We start from the raw sequence: 26,455 nt of genomic DNA, 5'->3' as shown, positions 1-26,455 counted from the left end.
AAAACCAAATATAGAGTACTCAAATCATATAACAATCATATTCACATAAAAAAAATAATTATATTTTGAATATAACAACATAACAACATTAGGCATCATTTCTGACAAAAGTGAGTGCAGTTTACTAATACATAGTATTAGTTGTACATTGTATATATAGAGTAGGGTACTTTGTTGTTGCTATGGCTGTTTTTGCTGACTGCCTGTTGCTGCTTTGCTCTTATTTGCCTACAGTATGCTATCTCGCTTGTTCGGCTGTACGTAATAAGCTTACTGCAAGTGTGTGGGTGCATATGTAGCGGTGTCTCGTACATACATATTTCGTTTAGCTTTCGTGCTGTTGCTGTTTACGAACCAAGCAGTCAGCCAGCCAGCCAGCCAGCTGGGGCTGATTTTAGTTTGATTTTGTCAGTGGCCGTGTTCGGTTGTCGGCGAGTTAACGGCACGCCTATCAAAAGCCGCTCAAAGCCCAGCTTTTACTTAAGTTTCGAGCAACAAAACAAGCACAGCCGATAAAAGTGTTGAAACTCTTTCTTTTAGGTCTTTTAGTTGTGTTTTTATTATTTGTTCTGGTAAATAAATTTTTGTTTGATTTTAAACAAGTATAAATCAATTAAGAGAAGCAAAGCAAGAAATTAGAAATATTTGAGAGAATAAAAAGAACAAAACAGAAAGAAAAAACCGAAAACAAGCGCACAAGATAGCGCACAAAAAAAAGCTGAAAATCATTGTTATTGCATGGAAAATTACTACAGAAATTTCTTGATCGTCGGAGCTCTATAAACGCAAAAGCAAAAGCAAAAGAAACCAACAACAATAACACAAAAAGCTTAAATTGGTTTGGCCATACAGCAAATTAAGTGACCAGCAGTATTCTGTATATTTTTTATTTTTATTATTTTATGCATATAAGTATAGATATGCTTTTGTTGGCTCTTTTTTAATCAAAATTTACCTTAAGGTTTTTGACTTGTGTGTGGTTTTCGCGCCAAATGCATTCGTGTTTGAATTTTCTTGTGAGTGTGCCTGTGGGTGTAAGCTAGAGAATTAATCAGTCTACAAACTTAAAATGCCCAGAAATATCATTAAAACAGTAACAACAGCAACTAAAAATCGAGCGATAAATTTATAATCTTAGGCAACATAAACACACAGGCGCATTTCACCTCACACATGCCCGAATCTTTTCGAAAAACAAAAATTAGGAAGATAAAAAAGCTGAAAATATTCATGTGTATGTATGTATGAATATATATACATACTAAGCTAGAGCATTAGTATAAAATATAGAGCTTCGACGAAAATATAAAAACTTTCACATTGCTTTAAATGCAACTGAAAAATCGTGTACAAGTGTTTTGAATATTCGTAAATATAATTTGTAAAAAGGTCACCGATATGATAACGTGTAACTCGTTTCAAATAATTGATTTCAATGCCGAAATATAAATTCTCTCGTATTTATACATGGTTTATGTTTCAAATTTAATAAAATCCCTTTTATAGTGCGTGCGTCTTTTGTTCTTGTACGTTACATTATCATGTAAAAAAGAAAACAATACAGAAAAAGCTGCATCGCTTATCAGACGCTCCCGATTACAGACCTGTATATACATTGTACAAAAGTAAGAATCAACGTGTGGCACGTTATCAGCTCCGTAAAAAGAAACAACAAAAAAACCAAAAGCGATCTCAAAAGAACAAAAAAAAAGGTGCCGATGATTTCCAGTACGGCTGTTACCAACGACAACAGCAACAATAACAGCAGAAAGAACAAGAAACTGACATTGACAGAGAGAGAGCCACAAAACATTTGAACCTTTCCATCGTCAGCGGATCTATGGGTAAGTTTTCTCTTCGTTTCATGGATATTTTCTCAGTTGAACGGACTAATATACGTATGCTATATCTAATAAAAGTTAGTGTATATTAATAACGAATATAAGGTAATAAGTCCGTACAGTAAAAAGAACCGACCTTTTCAGAACTTGTCACTTTACATATAAAAATGAATGTCCGTTAGTATCAGCTTTTCTTTGATAAGCAACTAGATTTCTGTCATCATTTCTTGGTGTGATATATTTTGATAAGACTCATTAGTCAAAGAATATTTGAATGCATTTTATAGCGTTTGTATTTGTATTTTGTGGAAATTTCTGTGGGCTTCGCTGAAACCTTAATTAATCCCTTCTGCGTGTTTGCAAGCCTTGTCTGTGTATTTGTATTTTACTGTCCGTTATGCCTGCAAGGGGCCTTCAAATGCCAGACCAAGTCAGCTCGAATTGGCAAAATGTTGCCAAAATCGGATTGCAACTGACCAAAATCAAATCAAAAGTCAAAAGTTGCACAGCCAGGACTGCAACTTCAACATCAACTGCAACTGCCACTGATTGACAGCTGCAGGATGAGAAATTTCAACTTTGGCTTGTGATTTGCGTTTGTATTTGTGTTTGGGTCTGTGCGTTTGCATTTGACTGAGTATTGCTAATACTCCACATGCTAAATTCAAATCATTATAGAGCTTTCAAAATGTATATTGAGTGGAAACTTGATTTTTTGAGGTCCACATACAATGTCCTGATTTTGTGGTAACCATGCTCGTGTTCAACAAACATTAAATGTGTGCTAAGTTTGCCAAGTTGTTGGCTAAATCAAATCAAAGTTGTGAGAACAAGAAAAATAGCCGAAAAATTGTTGAGAAAATTTGCCACTTGACCTACCACACGTAAATCTAAATTAAGCAACAATTTTTTATGCGTTCTCTTTTCGCTGCTTGTTTTGCTTTTTTGTCTCTACTTATACATATACTCAATTCTACATTCATTTTTGTACGTACGCGTGTGTGAGTGTAGCCATATTCTACACACATATGTATATATACTCGCTCACATACACACACATAAACACACAATTATTACCGAGTACATTTCTTTGATTTCTTTTTATTTGTGCCGTACTTTGCCGCCATTACTAAGTGAATAATTTGTGTACAGTACACTATGCAGTAAAAGAGTGTATTAGCAGCTATATGATATAGTGGTCCGATCTTAATAGGATTTTGCACATATATGAGGCGTAAAGTAAAACCAATAAATGCCGAGTTTGGTCAAGATATCTTGATAAACAAAATGTTTTTTCATACAAAAACTTAATTTTCGACCGATCGTTCCTATGGCAGCTATATGATATAGTAGTCCGAGAGGTGGTTTTTACATATGTGCTGAGTGCAACAGAAAAAGGGGGTTCTGCAAAGTTTCATTAAGACAGCTTTAAAACTGAGGGACTACTTCGCATAGAAACAGACAGATGGACAGACGGACAGACGGACAGACGGACATGGCTATATCGACTCGGCTGTTGATGCTGATTAAGAATATATATACTTTATGGGGTCGGAGATGTCTCCTTCTATGCGTTACACATTTCACGACAAAATTATAATACCCTCTGCAAGGGTATAAAAAGAAGAGAATTAGAGAGGCTGAAGAACTGAATCAGTTTATGCCAATTATGATATCAATTGTTGCTACGGCAACAGCTGAAGAGAGAGCTCAAATATACATATATATTGCAGTTGAATAACTGTTTTTTGTCGCGGCCTCTTCTTGTTGCTAAGCGTTAAGTGTGTGCTCATGTGTGTGTGTGTGTGCAGTAATGTGTGTTTGTTGTGCGCGAAGTTAAATCACTTGAACTGCTTGAATTGTCTGAAATAATATTTCATTGAATGTTGCAATCAGTTTTAAGCCCTTCTTAAGTGGAACTCATTTGTAGCAGCATACAACGTATTTTAAATTGATTCATCAACAATTTTCGTATCCATTGATATGGATATTGAACTAGATTCAGATAATTTCATCCTACCGTGTTTGTCGATTTACGAGTATTTGTAGCTTAAGCAAAGTGCCAAAATTATTAGAAATTATTAGAACATACGTGTTTTCGCCCTGCTGCAGGCGTGAGCAGATAGCAACGATGGCTGTAACAATGTCTGCTACTAACTACTTACGTTACCACCACTCCTATGGTCGCAAATTGAGGTGAGTGAACTTTCAGCAGCAACAAGCACGAGAACAACCATCACAAGAACAACAACAACAAATGTCAGCGCCTCTTAGTGACTCCCCAGTTGGCAGCTTGTAAAAAGTAGTCGATTGCAAAATTCTGCCATTTTTCTGAGGGTTCTAAAATGGACCCTTCGCTGTTTTTTAATCAACATTTATCGGACAACTATTATAAATATTGTTATTTATAACCATTGTGTATAATAACTTAGTCATCTGATTTACAGTCTATAGCTTTTAATTAAATATTTACCTTTTTTCTTTTTTTTTCTTTCAATATTTTGAAATATATGCTGCGTTTATCTAATGGATGTTAGGGTACACAAATACCTGCTTCCGCATATTCCCATTGTACTTGTTCTATGGTATTGTTCCTTTCTCTGGGAGCTGCAACGTGGGTCGCTCAATTTCGGCTTTCATTTTTATTTTTTGCCATTTTTTTGTTGCTTTGTAGTTTACGCTTCTTGGGCTTCAAAGTTTGCTTTTAATTACACCATTTTCCCCTTGCATATTACAATACTCGCACATTTTCGGAATATTTTCTGCTGTGGTTTTGACACTGATTTTAAAGTTGTGCAAAAAAAGTTGTCTATGAGTTCGCAGTTCCCAACGTCTGTAAACAAATTAAACTGTCTTGTTTATGACGAGCAGAGAAATTAAGGTGCAAAACTTGCTAATATAATGATATTTAATTAATTGCTATGCAATAATCAAATACTTATGATAGTTAAGCATGAATTAAAACATCAATTTAGCTAAAATGAAGTAAAAAAGACTAAAAAGCAAAACCAAACCTGATACGGCTAATCAAGACTGATTGACAAACCATGAACAGCCATAAAATTTGTGTATTATATATTGCTAATCTAATCAATTTGTGGTTGTTTTAGAGCTTTACACCTGACAACAGCTAAAAAATAATACTAGCCACAAATTAATATGTTTGTACTTTGTGTGATTAACAAGTGAAAAAAAAAAAACAAATAAAAGACTTGGCAACAGAAGTGGCTCAATAATTAGATAAAAATTTAGGAGTTTTTTTTTTGCCAATTTGTTAAATAATTAATATTTTAAGCGTGCTTATTATAAATTTGATATAAGCATTTAAGTTTTGCCATTTAATTGACGGAATTGCAAAAGTGGGCTGTAATTATAATTAGATGCCTGCCACTTGAAATATATGTACATGTATGTATATTAATTTGTGTACATCTAGTCGGCGTCTTGTACTTGATTATGTCGAGTAGTAAATAATTATAAATGGTTTTTGAATGCGAGCAGCGAGAATTAATGCACAAATGAGTTGATTACGCAGCTAATTGAACCATTAGAGCTGTACTCAAGACGAACGGAAATTCAATTAGCTAATTATGGTGGCTTGTGGCAAGTTGCAAGTGACATGTCGCATGTGGCAGGTGGCAACTCAATCAAAAAATAAAAACCAAAACAAAATAAAACACTTTGCATATGCGAGTGTCGAGTGTTCTTATGCCATTTGGCAACAGCGAAATAATTTTGATCCTCCGCCTTCGATTCTATTTTCAGTCCGTGTGACTAGTTGTTTATGTTTAACGAATAGCTGAAGCATCACAAAAAAGCCAACAACAACAACAACAGGCATTTGGAGACGTGCTTTTCAAAAATAAATTAAATTTGACTCCGAATTTGCCATTCTGTTAAAATGGAATATGAATTGCTGGCCAGGACATTTTCTTGTCAGGGCATGACTATACTGTTTTTCACAAGTTAAATGTCTCAACTTGTTGCAAATATTAAAAGTTCAAACCACACACACACACACTGCATGCACTATGCACGAACATCGCTGTCTTTGACAGCCAGACAAATAATAATTGTATGAATTCAATTGTAAAGTTTCCTGCTTGGCAAACTTAGTTATGTGGAGGATGAAGTATGCGATAGACAATGCTCGACAGCATTTACAATGTGCCTGATTAAATTAATTAATAAATAGCAATTGCAGGCTCATGTCATTGGGGCTTGCCAAATAATGTGGCTTAGCTTTATTTAAAAACAATTTGCATTTGTTCTGATATCAGTTGATAAGCAATCCGAATTTTTGGCTTGCATTTGAATCACGCAGTCTATTTTAATGCGCATTGCTATTTAGAGTGCGCAGCTGGGCTGCCATTTAAAATGCAATGCACCAAACGACAAGCCAACCAACTCGCCCAACCGCCCGCCCGCCCGTCTGCCTGTCGATAAAGCAATTTGCATAGTATCGACAGATGTGCACGTAAAGCAATTGAAATGCCAAAACTATTTGGTGCATGTGCTTAGTTTATATATATATATATATATACATATATATATATGATATATATCAATTTATATACACATCCTGACAATCAGCTGCTGCTGATGCATGGGCATTTCAATTGTTGGCACGTTGAAATCCACGCACAAATGCCTCAAATGCTTTGATTTTGCCTTTGTCTTTTTTATTTTACCTTTCTAGAGGGTATTATAATTTTGCCATGAAATGTTTAACGCATTGAGAGAGACATCCCCGACTCCATAAAATATATATACTCTTGATCAGTATTAACAGCCGAGTCGATAAAAGCATGTTCGTTCATCCGTCTGTATGTTTCTATGCTAACTAGTCTCGCAGTTTTAAGGTTTTACTATATATCATAGCTGCCATAGGAACGATCAAAAATTGAGTTGTATGAAAAACTTTTTTGCTTTGTCAAGATAACTTCACCGTACTCGCATTAACTTTTTTTCCTGTACTTCTTAGATGCGGACAATCACTATGACCATTATGAAAAGGTCGGGTCTGCAAAGGTATAAAATCTTCGGCGTGTCGAATATAACTCTTATTTCTCGTTTTGATTTTATTTCAAATGCAATGCCATTGCTTTCAACTATACACAACAAATAATAGAGATTAGAATACAAAAGCACCGAAAATACATACATATGTGTAATTATGCACAAATATTTTTAGCATATCTATTATTGAATGATGTTCGAATCATTCGCCTAAAATCGTATTTTCTTTTTGTTTGTGAGTATTGAAGTCATTGAACCTAATACAAAGTAACCGCTATCACTATTAGTTTGTAAATTCAAATAAACCAAACCGCAACAGAAATCAAAAGCAAAAAGTCACAAACAGCGCGTGTTTTTCTTCTATATATGCATATGTATTTCTATTTATTATTTGTATATTTATATATATGTATATATGACAGCAATTCACGTCAGCAAAAAGTAGCTACAGCAACGGACTATATTAGCAACAATAAGTGCGAGTCCGCATTTATTTTTTGTAGTTGCATAGTGCTATACACAGCGTATACGCGATATCAAAGCAAGTTATGTATATGCAACGTGATGTTGTCAAAATTAGTTGAAAATTTGTGAACTGTAAACAACTGGCATAATGAATACTCTGTCTGAATGAATTTGTCAAAACTGCACCGATTTGTCCTCACATTTGTCCATTGCGCATTTTTGTATAATTTTGTTTAAGTATTTTAATTTTTGACTTGGGTCACAAGTTATTTTGTATTTTATATATCATGCGCGAAAGCAGCTCCATGCAGACAATTTGTCCTTGGTGTATCGAAACATCACGAACACTTTCTGGCATATCCGGTTGCTCAATAGGTGGCATACTGATCAGACTAAATGAAAACACTTTCAAACCGCAATGACGCGCGTAAATTACCTGAAAATATGTAGCACACATGGGTTAAGGTAATTTTGCAAACGATAGGGTCCACGATTACCTCCTGAACGAGTGACATTCCAACGGCATCGACACCAATACTTCGCAGAAAGCGCTGTTCGGTCGCAGTCTCATATACGGGGCCACCCAGGCAAGCATAGACACCCAGATGCATGCGATCCTCCTGACCGATTTCGAGGCCAATCTCCAGCGCCTTCTCGATCAGGCCCTCGTCATAGGCGTCGGCCATTATGACGTGCCGGTCGCCGAAGCGCAGATCGTTCGGTCCGTTCAGTGGATTATTGCCGAACCAGCCGAACATATTGATGTGATCCTTGATGAGCATTATATCGCCAACTTTATAGTTCTTATTGACCGCACCTGCTGCACAGGTGAGAATCATATATTCGATGCCGCACAGCTTTAGCACCCGCACCGGCATTGAGCAGCTGGCAAGGGAATTACCCTCGTAGTGATGGAAACGTCCTTGCAGGGCAATCACCGTGGCACCCATTAAGGTGCCCACAAACAGTTTACCCTTGTGGTCGTGAATCGTGCAATCTGGAAATTTTGGTATATCCGAATAGTCAATAACAATGGGATTCTCAATCAAGTCGGTCAGCGTATCTAAGTTAGATCCACACACCAAGCCAAACTTGGGTCGTGTTTCTGATCTACTGATTATCAGTTTGGCCATTTTTTCAATATCGTCATAACTATAGATTAAACTTTCGGGCGTTACGATAATATTTTTGGGTTTGGCATTGGCTTCTTCTTCTTGCTGCCGTCGCTGTTCGATCAAAATTTTCATTCGTCGAATCTGCAGCGCAGTCTTGAGGGCGCAACAATCCTTATTGCACATTTTGAATGGACTCTGCCCACAGTTCTGGTCGCGCAGGCCCACAAGAAGCAAATCGTCACAGACTAATAAATTTTACAATTTTTTAATTTAAATGCTCCATCTGGAAATATTTTATTTGAAAGTTAAGGCATGGTTTCTTTTTATTAAACCCAGCACCAATGATAATGTAAAATTTGGCATGATTTATTTTGTCTTTCGACTGGACTCCGGCTCGCTGTGACAAAGCTTAACCCAAGTGATTATGGGCAAAACAATGTTTTGGCAAATTGCGTATTTGATATTATTTTTGTATTGTTATATTATTATTATTGTTGAAAACATTGGGAGAACTTTGGTATAAACTACATTTCAGCGCTGTTGTCGCTTGTTATTTATCTCATCGCATGATTACAATCTTTGGGGTGTTGCTGCGGCATGATCGAAGCCAGCTCAGCAATGTCAATAAATGTTTTACACACACAACCATAGCCGAAGCCAAATAATGGTCAGAGAACGTGACTTTGTAGGCGGCAGAGCGGCGACAACAACCACAATAACAAGAGCAACATTTTTGCTTGTAACTTAGGAAACTTTGCGCGCACTCAAATAACAATAACGAAACGCTGCAAAGTTTTTTATTTCTATTTCAGTTTCAGTTTTTTTTTTTTTATTGCTTGCGTTACTTTGTTATTGTAATATTAATAAATTTATGGACTTTTTATGGCCGCACAGTGCGCATGCCAAACGCTTGAGCGACTCAGATCAGGTACATGCTATATATATATATCGATATGTGTGTGAGTGAATGTGGCTGTGCGTGAGCGTGGGCAGCCTTCAGCCCAACCTAGCTCTCGGCAGTTTCCAGTCGCAGGTCGGGCAGACGCGGCTGTTGACAGATGTGTGCCGAAAACCACATGAAAACAATATTAAATTTGACTTGTGGTCTCTGTTGACAGATTGTTGTTGCGTCGTCTGTTGTTGTTTATTGGTTTACCCTATTAATTAGCAAGGAAATGAATTATAATGGCGTGCACTGGCCAGCAGCCAGCAGTTACTTCGCCAACTTTTCGAATTGTTTACTCCACACAACATGCCATGCAAATGAGGCTGACTTCAAACATAAACATTCTGTGTAAAATTTAGCAACAAGTAACATAACAAATACCATGACTGACATTGAAGCATTGGCAAACGACATTTTCGATGGGTCGTATGAGCGTTTAAATTAAATCACGTATACGTAGCGTAAACAGCTGATTTGTGGCCATAATTATTTCAGATATATACCATGTGCTATATCCCTATCATTGGAAATTATTTGATTAGTTGATGTATGCATGTTGATTTTCGTTAAGTTTCAACTCTGAATTTACATTTTGGTCTGGCACAAATCCTCTTTTGTTTTCGCATGACTCACAATGTAATTAGCACAAAAGCTGCTTATTAAGGTTACACAACAAAAGAGAATATTACATACAGATATATTAAAACATGGTAATATATAAACAGGGCTGAAATAAATAAATGAGGAAATATTAAGCTAAATCGTAATAAATCCAGTGTTAACTTGACCATTGTTGTTTCATTTAATATGAGCAACGATCATATAAAATGGACTAGTATCCAACCATTTGATACTTATACAACTACTCTCTGATTAATTGGAAAGGGTATATGTAAAGCCTAACACATCTCTTCTTTTTGTCTTTTCTTACAGTGTGCGCTGGATATTGTGCAACATACTCAGCGTTGTGAGGGGGAATTCGGCCAGAAGGCAAGCTGAAAACTTTGTTGCCGATACCAATGAAAACCAATGAAAACGGCGACTGCAAATATAGTGTATACGAGTCAAGCACAAACCGAACAGTTGCTAAAGAACAGCTAAAGCGAAGAAAGTTTGGGCCTCGCAGTCATACGTACAAGTGCCTAAATCATAATCCAATTTCGCGACGCATTTATGTGCCACAGACGTGCAACAGGCTCAAGATACTTGAACCGAGTCTTAGTCTCAATCTGAATCTGAATCTAAGCCGCAATTCCTGACCAGAGCCAAGTGCAAACGCAAGTTCAAGTTGTTGTTGTTGACGCGTTTTTTTCCCGTTGTTTTTTCTGTTTATCTTTTTGGCAACAACACCCACCGCGGTGCATGTTTTGTTTTTGTTTTCGATTCGACTGCCTGTTGCACAAAAGCCAGTCGCTGCAGTTGCCTTAATTGCCTCGACAGCCGCAACAATCAACTGACGACGCTATTAAACAATCGAAAACGAAATTCAGCAAGTGAATACTTACTTAAAAACAGAGAAAGAGTGAGAAAGAGAGAAAGACAGTGAGAGAGTGTCCGACGAAGACAGCCGCATAAAGCCAAGTGTAGATTGTGAATGACAACGGGCCAGCTCCTTCAGTTGGTTGCCAACAGCTTGAGCAACCTGGCCCAGTTGCTGACGAGTTTCCTTTTAGCCGAGCACACGGGAGGCACTCTACCTGAAACTGCCGCAACTGGAACCAGGTAACTGGTCTCTGATATTATCAGCGAGTGCAGTCTACCTGGCCACAAATACAATAATACACTCAAACAAACACATATACACACCAATGTACTCGGCTGTTGATTATTACGCGGAAATGGGACAAATCTCACAAGATGTAAGTAGAGCAACCTCAATACTCAATGTCGCAAGTTTTTATATATATATTAATGTAACGATTTTTTGGTAACTTCTACCCATGCAATGGGTATTATAATTTTCCGTAAATTGTGTAACGCATAGAAGGAGACATCACCGACATAAACTATATATATATTCGTTATCAGGTTCAACAGCCGAATCGATTTAGCAATTTCCGTCTGTTTGGCTGTGTGTTTCTATGCGAACTAGTCTCTCAGCTTTAAAGATGAAACTATGCAGATGAGCCTTATTCTGTTGCTAGCAGTACATATATCGGAACCGGCTGGATCGCAGCACTATATCATTTAGCTGCCGTGGGAACGTTCGGTCGAAAAGTGCGTTCTTGTATACAAAACTTTTTTATTTATCAAGATATCGCGACCAAACTCGCCATTTAAAACTGGGTATAATGGTATATTGTATTTGTGCAAAATCCGAATGTATGTAACAGGCAGAAGGAAGCATCTCCGACCACATAAAGTATATATATTCTTAATCAGCACCAATAGCCGAGTCGATCTAGCTATGTCCGTCTGTCTGTCAGTCTGTCTGTCCGTATGTATAAGAGCCAGATCGAGTTTATTTCCGTTAATCGATAACTTACTCCGTTTCCTAGCAATCGATATCGATAAACTGTTTTTTGGGCAATTTTGGTAAATAATAAGAGCTAGACTCAGCAAATTGCCATATAGCTTCTAAAATAGAATATATATGCATTTGATGTTGGAAGAAGAGGGTTTAGGGTATCCCCTAGTCGGGAGCTCCCGACTAGAACCTCTTACTTGTTTTCCTTTAAAATATCACTCTCAATGGTATGTGATTCAACTGTTTTTTTTTTTTTTTGGCAACTGGATTGGTTTCAAAGTAAAGAATTAATTAAAATTCCGAGTTTGAACACGTTCGGTTCAAACTCGGATTACAGGCATTCTCGCAATTAGGTCTAGCCATTATCGACATATCGACTTTTGTCATAATTTGATGATTATTGCCAACGGATGTGAGCATAACTGGGTGCAACAAAAACGTTGCCACTTTTTGTTGCATAATGAAATAGGAGAACGTGGTACGTGGAAATCGATTAAATGACTGTAAGGGATATCAACATCATTCGAAATGAGCTGCCGCCTGGTTGTTGGTCTTCGTGTAATTTATGCACTAATTGAATTTTTGCAGATAGCTGCGGGCTACTTTTTGTGCACAATTTGTGGTTACACATATCCCCACACCCCTCCCCGCGCACACACAGTTGGCTGTGCAGTAAGAGTCGAGTTTTGGTTCGGTGGATTGGATTGAAAAGTCTAGACTAATTAGAGAAATATGTTCCATATCATATTATAATTGAAGTTAAATTAATTAATTTGGTAAACCCCTCCTTTTCCATATGCTATATACATTTAAATATCCAAGTAACGTAAGGTAAGCAGAAAAATAAATACCACATGCACATCCTCCGTAGAAGGCTTAATATGTAACTGTGAATATATATAAATATATATAAGTAGCATAAAAGAGTATTCCACATGTGCTTTTCATGAGACCGACAACAAATAGTTGTTGGACAATGGAGGATTCTCATTCATCCAACAACGGAAAGTTGTAGTATATGAAAACTTTTTTTTTTTAGAAAAGGAACGAGCATGGTAACATGATTACAAATGCGCAATTTCTACGTTGTTGCTTTCGGCTGGAAGAATTTTTGGGAGCTCGTCAGGCTTTGATAAGCCGCAGAAAACTACTAAATGATTCAGCACTTATTATTTTTATTATTTTTATATTTTTTGGCACATACCAAAATAATATAAGCGATAACAAAGCACTTTTGCTGCTAGAACTGTAAACAAAATATTTTGTATGCACATTTGCTCATAAATAGCACCGAAATTGGGTCATCTAATCTGTTTTTTGCTGCACATACCCTTATAAATATATACAATTTTAAACTTAATTGAATTAAATAAACATTTTCCGTTTGTATCACAGTTAAATGCAATTTGAAACTAAAAAGGGATTTTAAGTAAAGTTTAAAATTCGATAATCGATAACGCGCAGATTAGTCACTAGTAAACGCACAACGAGACGGGCAGCATGCAGGCTATTTTACATTTGATATAAATGAATACTGTATAAAAATACGCTAACATGAGCAACAATATTAAATAAACAGATGTGCGCCATTCGGATTCTGGCAACAGTCCAAAAGGCTTTTGCCTCTAGGGTGAGTGACAGAATCACGACATGACATACTGACTGACTGAGGGACAGCCTTACTGAGTAAGCGAATGATGCAGCTCTTTATAGCCATACTGACTGACTGACTGATTGATGGTCTGACTGACTAAGAAATTGAGCAGTGCAGATCTTCTAATGCAACTGACTGACTACTGACTATCTGACGGACTGATTAACTGTCTGACTCTCTGATGGGCTGACTGACTGATTTACTGAGTGACTGTCTAAGAAAGCGAAAAATGCTGTTCTGCTTATACACACTGATTGACTGACTGACCATTTGGCCAATTGACTGTCTAGCTGATTAACTGAGTGTGTTCATCATATAATTTTTGGGTCCAATTTGGCGATGCCTTTCGAAATAGCAACATTTTCAACATTTTATTTAATAATTTGTGCAATTTAATTGCCAGCATTTCACAGATGCGGAAGTCAGGCTAAACATAGATTATTATAATGTAATGTGGTTGCTGCTGCGACATGTTTAAAGTGTATCTGTTATTTTTGCATATTTCTTAAATTTGTAAACTTGTGAAATACTATAGAAATATGTGTCTTGGAATGGCAAAAAACGGCATGTGCGAGCCATTTATTCAGCTATTCCATAAGAGATAAAGACTATATGAATATTTGAATTTATATTTTAATTAATTGTTCTAATATATAACTTTTTTGAAGACTCATAAATGCCAAAGAAGTATTTCTAATGGATTCTAGAACAATAATAATAAGTAAACAAGTTATATTTGTTTTTTTTTTTATACCGTGAACCCATTAAAAATGGGTATAAGGGTATATTGTATTTGTGCAAAATCCAAATGTAGTAACAGGCAGAAGGAAGCATCTCCGACCACATAAAGTATATATATTCTTAATCAGCACCAATAGCCGAGTCGATCTAGCTATGTCCGTCTGTCTGTCAGTCTGTCTGTCCGTATGTATGAACGCAAGGATCTCGGAATTTATAAGAGCTAGAGACTTGAAATGTTAGATGTAGGTGCTCCTAGTGCCCGCGATCGAGTTTGTTTCCGATAATCGATAACTTACACCGTTTCCAAGCAATCGATATCGATAAACTGTTTTTTGGGCAATTTTGGTAAACAATAAGAGCTAGAGTCACCAAACATGATATGTTGCTTCTAGAATAGCATATATATGCATTTGATGTTGGAATAAGAGGGTTCAGGGTATCCACTAGTCGGGAGCTCCCGACTAGAATCTCTTACTTGTTTTTATTACATTTAAGCAAAGTTTATTCAACCTAAGATTCATATTTAGTTAACTCATTTAGTTGGAGTGACACACTATGTGCCATTTACCAGACTTTTCTCGAGTTATTATCAATAATATAGGTAGAAGGAAATATCAATTATGGCAATATGTGTGTTCTGTGCCATCTTATCAATAATTGTTATCAGGCCAAGGAGCAGCTCAGTCGTCGCTGACTTAGTTGTCTGACAGTTTATTGTTGTTGTCGTTACAAGCGATAATGTGCACCTAATAATTTGCCACACTTGCCACAGAGTCTGTTTGGTTGTCATGTCTTTGTGTTTGCATTGCTATTGTTTTGCCTTTAGAGCTTCGATTGTTGGCACTTTATCAGTAGACAAAGTGTCGCACTGAGTGCCAGAGAAGCGTGTGGAAAAGTCCAGGACCAGAGTCACGCCAGCACACACGCACACACACACACACACACACGCGCGCACATAGAGGTTGGTCAATATTGCCATTTGACAGACACTTGCAAACATGTGCACATTTTACAGTACTTACTCACTCTGGGAATGAGTGTACTCATAACTCATAGAAACTCGGAAAAACTCAAATGGAGTAGTCATATTCTGCATGCGTTGCAAAATATAAAAAAAATGCGACTCGACTATGTAAAACGATACGAAAAACAAAAGATAAACAAAGATAACAAAGTGCAGAATGGGATTTCATGTATACCTTATCAAGTTTTCATGAATGCTATTTTGTGGCTGTTGCTTGACATAAGAAAAACGAACAAAAACCTAAATCAACAATAAAATGAATCAACTTTGTAGACAGACATGTAGGACGGGTACGCAAAACGCAGCAATAAGTGTGCTGCAGTTGATTAATTTAATATGTAACTGATAATATAATACTTATAATGAAGTAGAAAATGAGAAATTTCTCATATTGCAGCTGGCATTGTTCTCTCTGGCTCTCTCGCAATGTAAAACACAAATATAAACAGCCATAATATATATATATATATATATATATATATTAAATGTATGTATATATTTATATTTGTGTGATTATATACGTAGACATAAGCACATAAATATGTAAATAAACCTAAATTAATATGCTAAGCTGTGAGTGCAAACTTAAAAATCCACTTATTAGTATATACACTTATGAGTTTATAGTTTATCACGTCTAGACGCGCGTCTTTATTAGCTACGCATACACGCAAGTGCACAACAAATAGTTTATAATGCAGGCACTGTTGCCGCTAATAGACACACAGATACACATAAACCTACATACACACACACACACATACACACACAGTATATATATAGAAAGGTTTCTATATCAATTGTTTTCGTGTAAGCTGTGGAAAAATGCTCTCAAGTTGTTTATTTTGTACCATTATTTTTTGTACTATTATTTTTTTTATATCGCTTGCATACACCTATTTAGTTTACATTTCTAACACCTGCCGTTTTTTCCACTTTAGTTGTTTACCGACCTATTCACCCAACTACCTATCTACCTATCCTCCTAGCTACCTACTTATTGTTTGTTATTTCTCTTTTTGAGCCGTCTACCATTTATGCTAATTTATTTGCTTGTTTACCAGCTTTTGTTTTAATTTGTTGAGGCCACTACTGTTGACATTTGAAGCGAAACCCCTGCGAGTTGAACAGCGGGCGGGCGGGACTTTTAAAAACGCGCCCACACAACAACAAAAAATAAAATAAAAAAGTAGAATAAAAAGCAAAACAATAAATATGAAAATTCAAGACAAAAGAGCCAAGTGAAAACCGCAGCAACGCAGATATAGAATGTCTGAAAAACATAAGTAAATCAAGCTGTCAGAAATGCAAGGGTATTACACTCTTTGTCTTTTGCTAATTATGCTAATTTTGTGTATAATTTAGTTTAATTTTGTTTTGTTGTAATTCCGTCCCATTAAATGCGCTTTTCTGCTCCCATGTAAGGTTATATATATTTTAAAGAGGAAATCAAAATTTGCTTACAATAATTAATTACCCGCATTAACATAAGCTCGAGGGGCGTAAACAGAGCAACAATGTGCGCAAATATTGTGGGTAAACTGACAGCTGGCACTGTGAACATCACGTATGCCCGCCATCACCTTCCTCTGACACTAGCTCAGCCTTTAAATCGCTACGCTTCCCGCCAAAGTGACCGCTTAAAGTTTACTCAGAAAACAGAATAAAGTATATTTAATATACTCACGGCTCTACTAATTTCGTTTGTTATTGTCTGGGCTGTCATTATGGCAAGTCAAAAATTGTCGAACAGCCCCTTCTGGACTGAAAACTTGTTGCCTGCCCTTGCCCAAAGTATCACTTGTTATGCTTTGCAGCTGGCATTACTTAAAGTCCACTCAATTATGCTCAAATTTATGCATGAATGCATAAGCATGGGCCTGGGCTCGAGTTTCAGTTTTCAGTTGGGTTTGGTTGAGAACACAACAAATTTAATGTGTGTAGCGATATATTATGCTCGGTCACGATTTACAGGCACAAACACACACACATATATATAGTTTAAGATCTGCTTCCTCTAACGTCTTGCTGACCTCGATTTAATGTTTAAGGTTTCGTATTTTTTTGTTGTTTAGTTATGAAATCGAAAAAAAATCATTATTTAGCATATGCTTTGAGGACTGATAACTATATTCAATCAATATGATGAGCGACTGTCAACAGAACCAAGTTAGCTGGATTTGACGTGTAGTTGGAGGCGAATTGAAAGACCCGTCCTCTCAATTCCCAAGCGAAATTAAGGGTGACAAAGTGCATCCACCATCGCCCCACACACAATGGGCAGCAAAAACCTTGGTATATCGCGTATACGCCTTACTGACGAACGAGTTTATAGTCGAAAGCAACAGAAAGAAAACTTCAATTAAGAGCACAATACGCGAATGTAATCGAACAGGAGATACCCTATTATAATGTCAGTGTAAGTTTCAAGTTGACAATGAAACTGGACATAAAAAGCCAGTTTTCATGAGCGCAGCACACATATCCATTAAACTTGGCCTAAGCAGCTTCGTTTGTGCCCACTCCTGTGCTGGCCATGTAATCCACTTTGTGAGACCAACTGGTCCCCGGCTCAATGTAAGTTGTGCCCGTATGCCAAAGTCGAAGCGGTTTGCTTCACAAACGGGTTTCTCTCTGTCAGCAGAGCTGGTGAGCGAGCAAATTTTTATTTCATACCCTCCACTTTCTTGACTGAACGCTTTTGAAAAGTTTTCCTAAATAAATAAAGACAACAGCGAAAATGTAAGCGCAATATTTTCCATAATTTATACTCAATTGACTGACATTAATTAATTATAATTTGTGTCTTACACAATTTGTCAACGTTTTTATCTTATTCCGAGCGAAGCGCGAAAAAGTCTGTCAAGTTTTGCCCTGGCGCCACCAAGCGAAGAGCTGCCAATTAAAATGTTGAAAAAAAAGACAAATGCAAATAAAAAACAAAAACAACAAACAAACAACAAGAGTCGACTTTTAACTGGTAGCTGTAATTAGTTAATACACTCGTTCACCATATGAAAAAAGAGTTTATTAGTTTTGTGTAAGACTTAAGAAGTAGAGAGACCAATGGATGGGCGCTTTAAAAAATAATTTCAAAATATTTTGTGTACGACTACAGGGGGCGGAGTTAAATTCCATATCTCAAACCAATTTGAAGGACAGAAAATTATGCAGCCGGCTTAGCCCGACCGAAAATTGTGGCATGTTTAATTTGGTTTTTTTATGCGCGTTCCAACGACAATTTCTCTACTGGAAAACTTTGGCATTATTTATCTCCAGTTTTTGCGATTCGATTATAAACAGTTCAAGTTGTGGCATTTAATTTGCCCAAAAATAGTTGATTTCTCAAATTAGCAAAAAAAGCAAAGTAAACTATTTACATATGAATTTAAATATTTGGCTACGCTTTGTGGAGCCCCATCAATTTGTATGTGAATAGTTGACCATAAATCACACTGATTAATGGCATATCTTGTATATGTTTAGTTCAGCTCTTGTTAATTCAGACGCTGGCTACCAACAATATGAATCTCGACATTAAACCGAACTAATTATGTAAAAGTGATGGCATTTTACAAGAAGTGGATGGCAAGTATTACACAGAGATATAGGCATCAACCTATGATTTATTTAACATTGACATAGGCATTCAAGAGGACCTTAATTATGTTAAATGAGCAACTTGTCATATTTATTTATAATATTTGGATGTTATTTAACAACTGGCTGCAAGTGGCTACAAAATAACCAAACATCAATAGAACAAATAAATGTATTGTAAAACATTTCCATTTATCTGTGGGTGTGCTTCAATGTCAAACAACTTCAAGTAGACAACAGGGTACGAGATTTTAAAAAAAATTTTATTGAACCGCTTGCCAAAAATGGCATGATTACTTTTAGAATAAGGCTGTGTATGTGTGGGCGTATTAAGGTCGTGATATATAAGTAAATTGTTTAGGTTAAATGTTAGCAACTACTAGGCGATTTTTAATTTAGCATCGAATTCGGATAGGCAAGCTCATATATGATATATATATACGATAAGCGGCTGGCTGATTGTAGGCATGTGTGGTCTATAAGTAGACGTTGCGCTATCAAGAATCAACAGGCGACTTAGTCAGACTACAAAGAAATGAGAAGAAAAAACCAACAAATAACAACTAACAAAAAAAGTCATTGAACGTTTAATAACATCGCCCCAGTTTAGTAGGCAGCCGCATAAACAACAACAGAAATCAAGTAAGCGGCTCTAGTCGGGTGTTCCCGACGAGCGGATACTCTGAACCCTTTACCAACAACTAATACAATATTTGCATCAAACGTTTTCTTAAATAACTTTTATGTTTCTTAACCGATCTTGATGAAATGTTGAAGAATAGATCCCATTATGCTACACAATAAATATATATTGAAATATCTTGATCTAAAGACAAAGATTTGCTCAAAAAACACGATTTCAATATCTATTTTAATCGATTACTTGGAAACGGTGCAAGTAATCGATTATCAGAAGCAAAATCGTGCTGCGCGAGCAGTAGGCGGACGTACGTCTCAAATTTCAAGTCTCTGGTCCTTTAAGGTCAGAGTTTGATGGACGGATGGAAAGACGGACGGACAGACGCACGGACGGACAGACGGACATGCCTAGATCGACTTGGTGTTTGATGCTGATAAAGAATATTTATACTGTTAAATACATTCACACAAATACATTATAACCCTTTTACTTATTTTTATGGGTTCGGGGTATAAAATGAAAAAAACAAGAAAATGAAAAAAAAGCCAACAACAAAACAACTTTGATTAACATTTTACAGTCACTCAGACAGTCAGTCAGTCAGTGGAGCTGTAGCTGTGGCTGACTTAAGTAAGCAGCACGCAGACACCGATAAAAGTATAGAAAATGCTGCTGGAAACGCATAAACATGTGTTGTTTAATGATCGAGCTTATATATATATATATACTAGATACACTACTAAATAACAACAAGAGCTGCTTTTGTGCTGTATTTGTTTACTGGCAACTTCAAAGAGCTCCTCCACTCTGCGGGTATCTGCTGTGAGTCCCAGTTCATTGCGATAATATTAATAAATACTCTGCTTAAACATTTGTCCAGTCGTTTTTATGAATACGAGCGCAGAGAGTCAGGTCCATTCAATTTGCCAATCAGCTTTAGTGGCTTGTTGCCTTCTGTCCTTCTGTCCGCGCCTCTGTAATAGAATGCAATATGCGAAGCAATATACACAATTCCTTTGCCTTTGCCTGCGCCCTTGCCTTTACCTTTGGTCCCACTAAAAGCGCATTACTCATATATCTGAGCAGAATGCATTCAGTGGACTCTACGTCAGTTTTCCATGGTAACTGTTTACTGATTGGCAATGCGAAGGATCCAATAAAGTGGCTCATTGCAAATGACTATTTGCGCTTAATGTTCACAAAATGACAAGCGCACAGGATATCAATATGATACCCAAGTCAATTGTCATTTCATAACGAATATTGCTTAATTAAAAAGTTTTATTTGATATGAATGTTATATATATTTGGTATTTGCAAACATTACAGTCCTAACTAACATTAAACAAAGTATTTTTTAATTATGTTTGCCTTAATAAATATATTTAATAAAATGTAACGCGACACGCAACGTATGCGCGATATATGAGTATTAAGTATACGCTTGCTTTTTATAATAATTGGTTATTTAATACTATCAATCACTTTTTTCTTATTTTTTCAGTGCTCGTCCACAGATTTTGATATGGATGATCTCGATGAATGCGATCAGGTGACACAAGTGATTGGCTATCATCCACTTTATCGTGATCATTTTCTGCGTACGCAGAACTTTATTATGAAAGGTGATGGACCCTTACCATATGCTTATAGATACTATTTGGCCATAATTGTGAGTAGTTTTATTTTGCCTAAATTATTATAGTTGATTTCGCTTTAATTGGCAACCTCTATTGTTTAATAATACTTAAGTATTGTTGCCGAGCTTTGTTCCTTTCCTTGGTGCTTTTCATCATATTTCCGACTGCCAGAGCATGTCTAAGGGTATGTGACTGCGGGTGCGGGTGTATCTGCGTGTCTTTGTATCTGCATCTGTGCCTCTGCTTCTGTGCTCGTGCGGTTGCGAGTGGTTGCAATGTGCATTGTTGCCACTGGCAAATTTAAGCACATTAGCTCTCGCCGACTGGCGTTGTCGGCTCACATTTGCTGCTTGTTGGCTGTTGATGCCCTATCAATGACAGCAGCTTCCACACATACACACACACACACACACACACACACACACACACACACACACACACACACACACACACACACACACACACATATATATATATATATATATATATATATATATATATATATATATATATATATATGTATATATATATATATTTATATACACTAGAACAAGTTACACATTGGGGAATCAACAATAGGAAATTATTTCCACTGTTATGAGCTCTCAGCTGTGCAGTGAGAAATGCTGTTAGCTTTAAGCTATTTGTTATACCTGCAACCGCAGGGTGGAAGCGAACACATGTTACAAGAATAGAAATTGTTGACGGAGCTATTGACAATGGACGGTGGACGGTGGGCGGCAGTTATGCGGCAGGTGATACAAAACCTAATTGGCCAAAACAATAGAAAAGTTTAAACAAACAGGTTTACTAATAACAGCTGACAGCATTTATATTCATGCAATTCGTTGCAACCAGGTGTCAGCTAGGAACCTTAAGGCCCCAATGGCTTTAGTTTTAAATGGAATTAAATAATTGAATTAATCCCTGAAAAACGCCTTAAAACATGAGCTTATTAGAGAAAATTAATGGAGCGAGAGTTGAATTAACCGATGTTTCGTTGATCCTGTGTCCATTTATGAATAATATAAAAAAATTTATAACTAGATTATGACTTGGGACATCATACGACAAATTAATTTTCACAAAGGCATTAGGAAAAGTTCTGTGTGGCAAAACAGGCAAACAGACCACCTGTAAATAAAATATATACCCATTTGGGCAAAGCTTCTTGGGAAAAATAAAGCCTTTCAGTTGTGCTCTACACACACACACATGTGCACATACTTAAGAATGTTTTTAAAGTTTATGTTTTTTTTTGTAAAGCTGCTTTGTGCACCAAGAAGTAAAGTCATTTTGTGCATTAAAGTTGCTTTTAAAGCTAATCCACAGGTATATTAAGAGGCAGTTCAAAGTTTTTGTTATAAGAAACATTTACTTGGCGGAAAATTTTGATTAAATTGAAAAACAAAATACAACGGTGGAAAAGTTAAAAATAGAAAAATTTGTTTGAACAACATCGTAATTTAAATTGATTTATGGCGTACTTAATTTCAGTTTTTCACTGACTGCAACAACAATTTGAATGTGAATGTGAATGGAGGCCCCAATGCGAATTATACGCCCACCCACACACTTTACGCACACTTACGCACGCTTTTAGATAATAAAATGGTAACTGTAAAGTTTAGTGCCCAAGTTTTTTCCAATGCAATTTTCTTTGCATGATCTATTTATTTCATTTTTGTTATTGTTTTTCCTTTTTTTTGTCGACTACAAAAATATGTTACGAGCAATTCAGTGCATTTTTTTTAATTAACGATCCAACTGCATTTGGGTACAGCCACTGACTATAGCTAATAAATGGATTTTCCGGCCATTCTGAATTCAACCGCAAATATTTTCGAAATTTTGCCTTGCAGAGACTACAAAATGTGTTTATTTCAAATAAAATTTTCCTACGTCTCTTATACGTGTAGATGTGTGCAATAATCATAAACAAGATAAGATATGATTATTTTGGTTCTGGGTCTTTGACTTTTTATTGTGCTGAAAATAATAGACACATTCATTTAACTCATTCCCGCAAAATTTGAGCCAATATAGCAGCTATATATGTCGGGCTACTTAATGTTGCATTTCATAATGTAAAATATTGGCAGATTTATAACTGCATGGCATGATGACATGATGGTACCGTGAAGCCCCATGGATGACGCAGCAACAAATAATACGTGTAAAACAAAAGCGAAAACATTGGCCTGCGTTTCGAATATTTGTATTCGTCGTATTTTGGGTCACACACAGATATACATACACACTCTCACATACAACGAATCTCATATTTTTAGCACATTTTCAGGTGTAGATGCTCTCCCAGGCGCTTTTAATGGGGTCCGAGGGTATCTGGGAATCTATAGAGCGCGGCATGGGATCTTTTTATTGTCAAAAAATTGTTTGCTTTATATTTCGATGCGACTTACAGTTGAAAACTGATTAAAATGGATTATTCTCTGATTAATTTTTAGGCAGCCGCACGCCATCAATGCCCCTATCTGGTAAAACGCTACGAGAAGGAGTTCATTAATCAGGGCGGCAACAGTGAATGGCTAAATGGACTGGACTATATACCCGCCAAATTACGTGCCATATACGATATAAATAAAATATTAGCCCATCGTCCCTGGCTGTTGCGCAAGGAGCATATCGAGGTATGGATAGGACGCACAGCTCTCTATAAATCTTTAATGATTGTTTTGCATTTGCAGCGTCTGACCAAGGGCAGGAGCAGCTGGTCCCTGTCGGAGGTAGTACACGCAATGGTATTGCTATCGCATTTCCATTCGCTCTCCTCGTTTGTGTTCTCCTGCGGTCTAACACAAAAGCTCGATGGTTTGTCTAGTCCCAAATTAAAAGGTGCGCCTGTGTCAATGCCGCCGCAGTCACCGCCGTTGCCGCCGGTCGATGATGCACGTCAGCCAACAACCAGTCCCATTAACCAACAGCAGCAGCAGCAGCAGCAGAAAAATGTTCTTGGCGAGATATCACTGAACAGCAGCAGCGCCGGCGGTGGCAACAATACAAAGCAAGATTACAACAATACAATGGACAATAACAATAGCCGCAGCACTGGAGCCAACAACAATTTTGGCCAACACTATTTGGGTAAGAGCTCAACAGTTTTCCTCGCGGAGCCGAAGGGCAAATACCCAAGCCTAAAAGCTGAGCGGCAGACAGGCAGATAAACATGGCCATAAAAACCATTTAATGTGGTCAGAGCTCAACAAAGTTCCTCAGAAAATTATATTCTCGAAGTTTGCATAAATAATACTATATTTTCAGTTGAACTTCGTTTAAAATTAACGTTTTTCATTTGATAGAAATTTGATAAAATCATACATGATTTTTCTGGGTGCAAATTTGACTTGATAATCCTGATATAAATGTTGCTTCCGAATTGCAGCCACCGCAGAGCTGCAGCCACAGCATCAATGTGCCATTTCTGTGGAGGCATTGATGGAGCGCATGAAGGTGCTCTCCCAGAACCAGGACGAGTGCAGCGAGGCCGAGCTAAGTAATCGCTTTAAGAGCGTTGAGCTGCAGACCGCAGAGCTGGCAGCAGCTTCTCCCGAGGTTGCTGTTGCACTGCCGCCAATAATCTCGCACTACGTGGACGATGCCAGCTTCACGTACCAGGACTTTGCTCGCCGTGGTGCCGAGAATATTAACACATTTCGCATTCAGGACTATTCTTGGGAGGATCATGGCTATTCTCTAGTGGATGGGTGGGTGACAGCAAAGAACAAGTTTTTAAACTCTGTTTTATTCTTCCTTTTCATTCTTTGCATGACCTGTGAGCAGCTTGTACAACGATGTGGGCACTTTTTTGGACGAAAAGTTTCGCGCTGCCTACAACTTGACGTACTTTACAATGGGCGGCATTAAGAATGTAGATACATCGAAGTTTCGTCGGGCCATTTGGAATTACATACAGTGCATATTTGGCATACGTCACGATGACTACGACTACGGTGAAGTTAACCAGGTGAGTGCACACATTATAGGTCTTTTTTTTTTTTTTTTTTTATTTATTTTTGATTATCGTCAGCTGCTCGTGCGCCCGTTGAAAATGTTTATAAAGACAGCCTGCTGCTTTCCGGAGCGCATTACCACCAAGGATTATGATAGTGTGCTCGTGGAGCTGCAGGATAGTGAAAAGGTGATTAAGGACTAAAAGACGGACGCTTTTTGGTTACGATAACTTTTTTTTTTGTATCTTCTCCACTGCCTGCAGGTTCATGTTAATCTAATGATCATGGAAGCCCGTAACCAGGCCGAATTACTCTATGCTTTGCGCGAGATTATGCGCTATATGACTTGATCTCATTAAGTGATTAAAGATATATATACAAATACATACACATAACTAAAAACAATCAAAAACACGCATGCATACATCATATAGTTACCACTATATATATATTAAAGGCTCCACATAGAGAGTTGATGACGAGTTTTTAATTTTACAAGAGCATTAAAGAACAGAATTAAATGAAAAAAAAACAGACCCGATAAAAAGTAGTTGCAATAGATCCCACTGAAATTTGTGTCAATGTGTCAATCAATGTATGTCTCATCTATATATATAGTATAGTCTAATCAAATTCGTCAATGTCTACTTTTTGTGAATGAAATTAGAAATATACTACAGCTGTTTATAATATTACCTGTTGCACTAACAAAAGCAGAAGTAAGAGATAAACAAGTGTGTAGTAGTATATGGCCATTGGGCCTCATTTGAACTCAATGTTTAAGAATTTGGCAATGATTGAATCTACGGATTGTGGTTTTCTGTTTCCTTAAAATGCTTGCAGCAATCACTGTACATATGTATTATGTTTTGTTAAACATTTTAGTAAAAAAAATACATTTTTATTTTAATTACAATTTGTTTAATTTTTTTATTTTTGCATCGATAAAGTCTTTGCGCTTTTCTTCAAAAGACATAAATAACTGTTATATTTTAAAAGTATTTAAAATAAGAATTTGAGGTTATATGTCCTGACTGTAATGTGAAAGGCGCATCTAAAAATTATTTAGACATGAAATGTCTATACCTATGTACTTGTATAATCATAATCCCAAGGTATGTATTAAATTGTAATTAAAAAATATATATTTATATGGAGAGCATATAGAACTTATGAAACAAGAGTATCAACTCAATAATTTAAGTATCTAAAAATAAACATGAAACACGTTTGTTTCTTGTAAAGTGAAAATTTTAAATTCCTTTAACGCTTATACCAAAATGAAAACTTGCTAAATTCACAAAATATTTTATTGTTATATGCACACATTGT

At 36.7% G+C, this 26,455-nt stretch overlaps 2 protein-coding genes across 2 annotated transcripts; one reads left to right on the top strand and one right to left on the bottom strand.

The window, feature by feature from the left end:
• The first annotated feature begins 401 nt into the window (after positions 1 to 401).
• On the top strand, positions 402 to 26,039 carry Sesn (Sestrin). Its single transcript, XM_002059273.4, has 10 exons — positions 402 to 572; positions 1,507 to 1,844; positions 10,320 to 11,245; positions 21,017 to 21,184; positions 23,621 to 23,803; positions 23,861 to 24,257; positions 24,556 to 24,877; positions 24,954 to 25,137; positions 25,201 to 25,311; positions 25,387 to 26,039. The coding sequence occupies exons 3-10, from the start codon at positions 11,195 to 11,197 to the stop codon at positions 25,471 to 25,473; spliced, it is 1,503 nt and encodes a 500-aa protein (XP_002059309.2). The 5' UTR covers positions 402 to 572; positions 1,507 to 1,844; positions 10,320 to 11,194; the 3' UTR covers positions 25,474 to 26,039.
• On the bottom strand, positions 7,263 to 8,739 carry LOC6635992 (purine nucleoside phosphorylase). Its single transcript, XM_002059274.4, has 2 exons — positions 7,823 to 8,739; positions 7,263 to 7,761 (listed from the first exon to the last, which is right to left on the bottom strand). Exons 1-2 carry the CDS (start codon positions 8,621 to 8,623, stop codon positions 7,585 to 7,587), a joined length of 978 nt encoding a protein of 325 aa, XP_002059310.1. The 5' UTR covers positions 8,624 to 8,739; the 3' UTR covers positions 7,263 to 7,584.
• Positions 26,040 to 26,455: the final 416 nt, after the last annotated feature.

This window comes from Drosophila virilis, chromosome 5, assembly GCF_030788295.1.
Source record: "Drosophila virilis strain 15010-1051.87 chromosome 5, Dvir_AGI_RSII-ME, whole genome shotgun sequence".
Classification (NCBI taxonomy): domain Eukaryota; kingdom Metazoa; phylum Arthropoda; class Insecta; order Diptera; family Drosophilidae; genus Drosophila; species Drosophila virilis.
Note: the sequence above shows the minus strand (reverse complement) of the source record. Positions and strands in the feature narration are given on the sequence as shown.

Bases quoted from the DNA above. Each gene is read 5' to 3' on its own strand.
- LOC6635992 (XM_002059274.4), bottom strand. From the start codon at position 8,623: ATGTGCAATAAGGATTGTTGCGCCCTCAAGACTGCGCTGCAGATTCGA. The intron at 7,762-7,822 runs GTAATCGTGGAC...ACATATTTTCAG, and splicing joins GAATGTCACTCGTTCAGGAG to GTAATTTACGCGCGTCATTG.
- Sesn (XM_002059273.4), top strand. From the start codon at position 11,195: ATGTACTCGGCTGTTGATTATTACGCGGAAATGGGACAAATCTCACAA. The intron at 23,804-23,860 runs GTATGGATAGGA...TTGCATTTGCAG, and splicing joins TGCGCAAGGAGCATATCGAG to CGTCTGACCAAGGGCAGGAG. The intron at 25,312-25,386 runs GTGATTAAGGAC...CACTGCCTGCAG, and splicing joins AGCTGCAGGATAGTGAAAAG to GTTCATGTTAATCTAATGAT.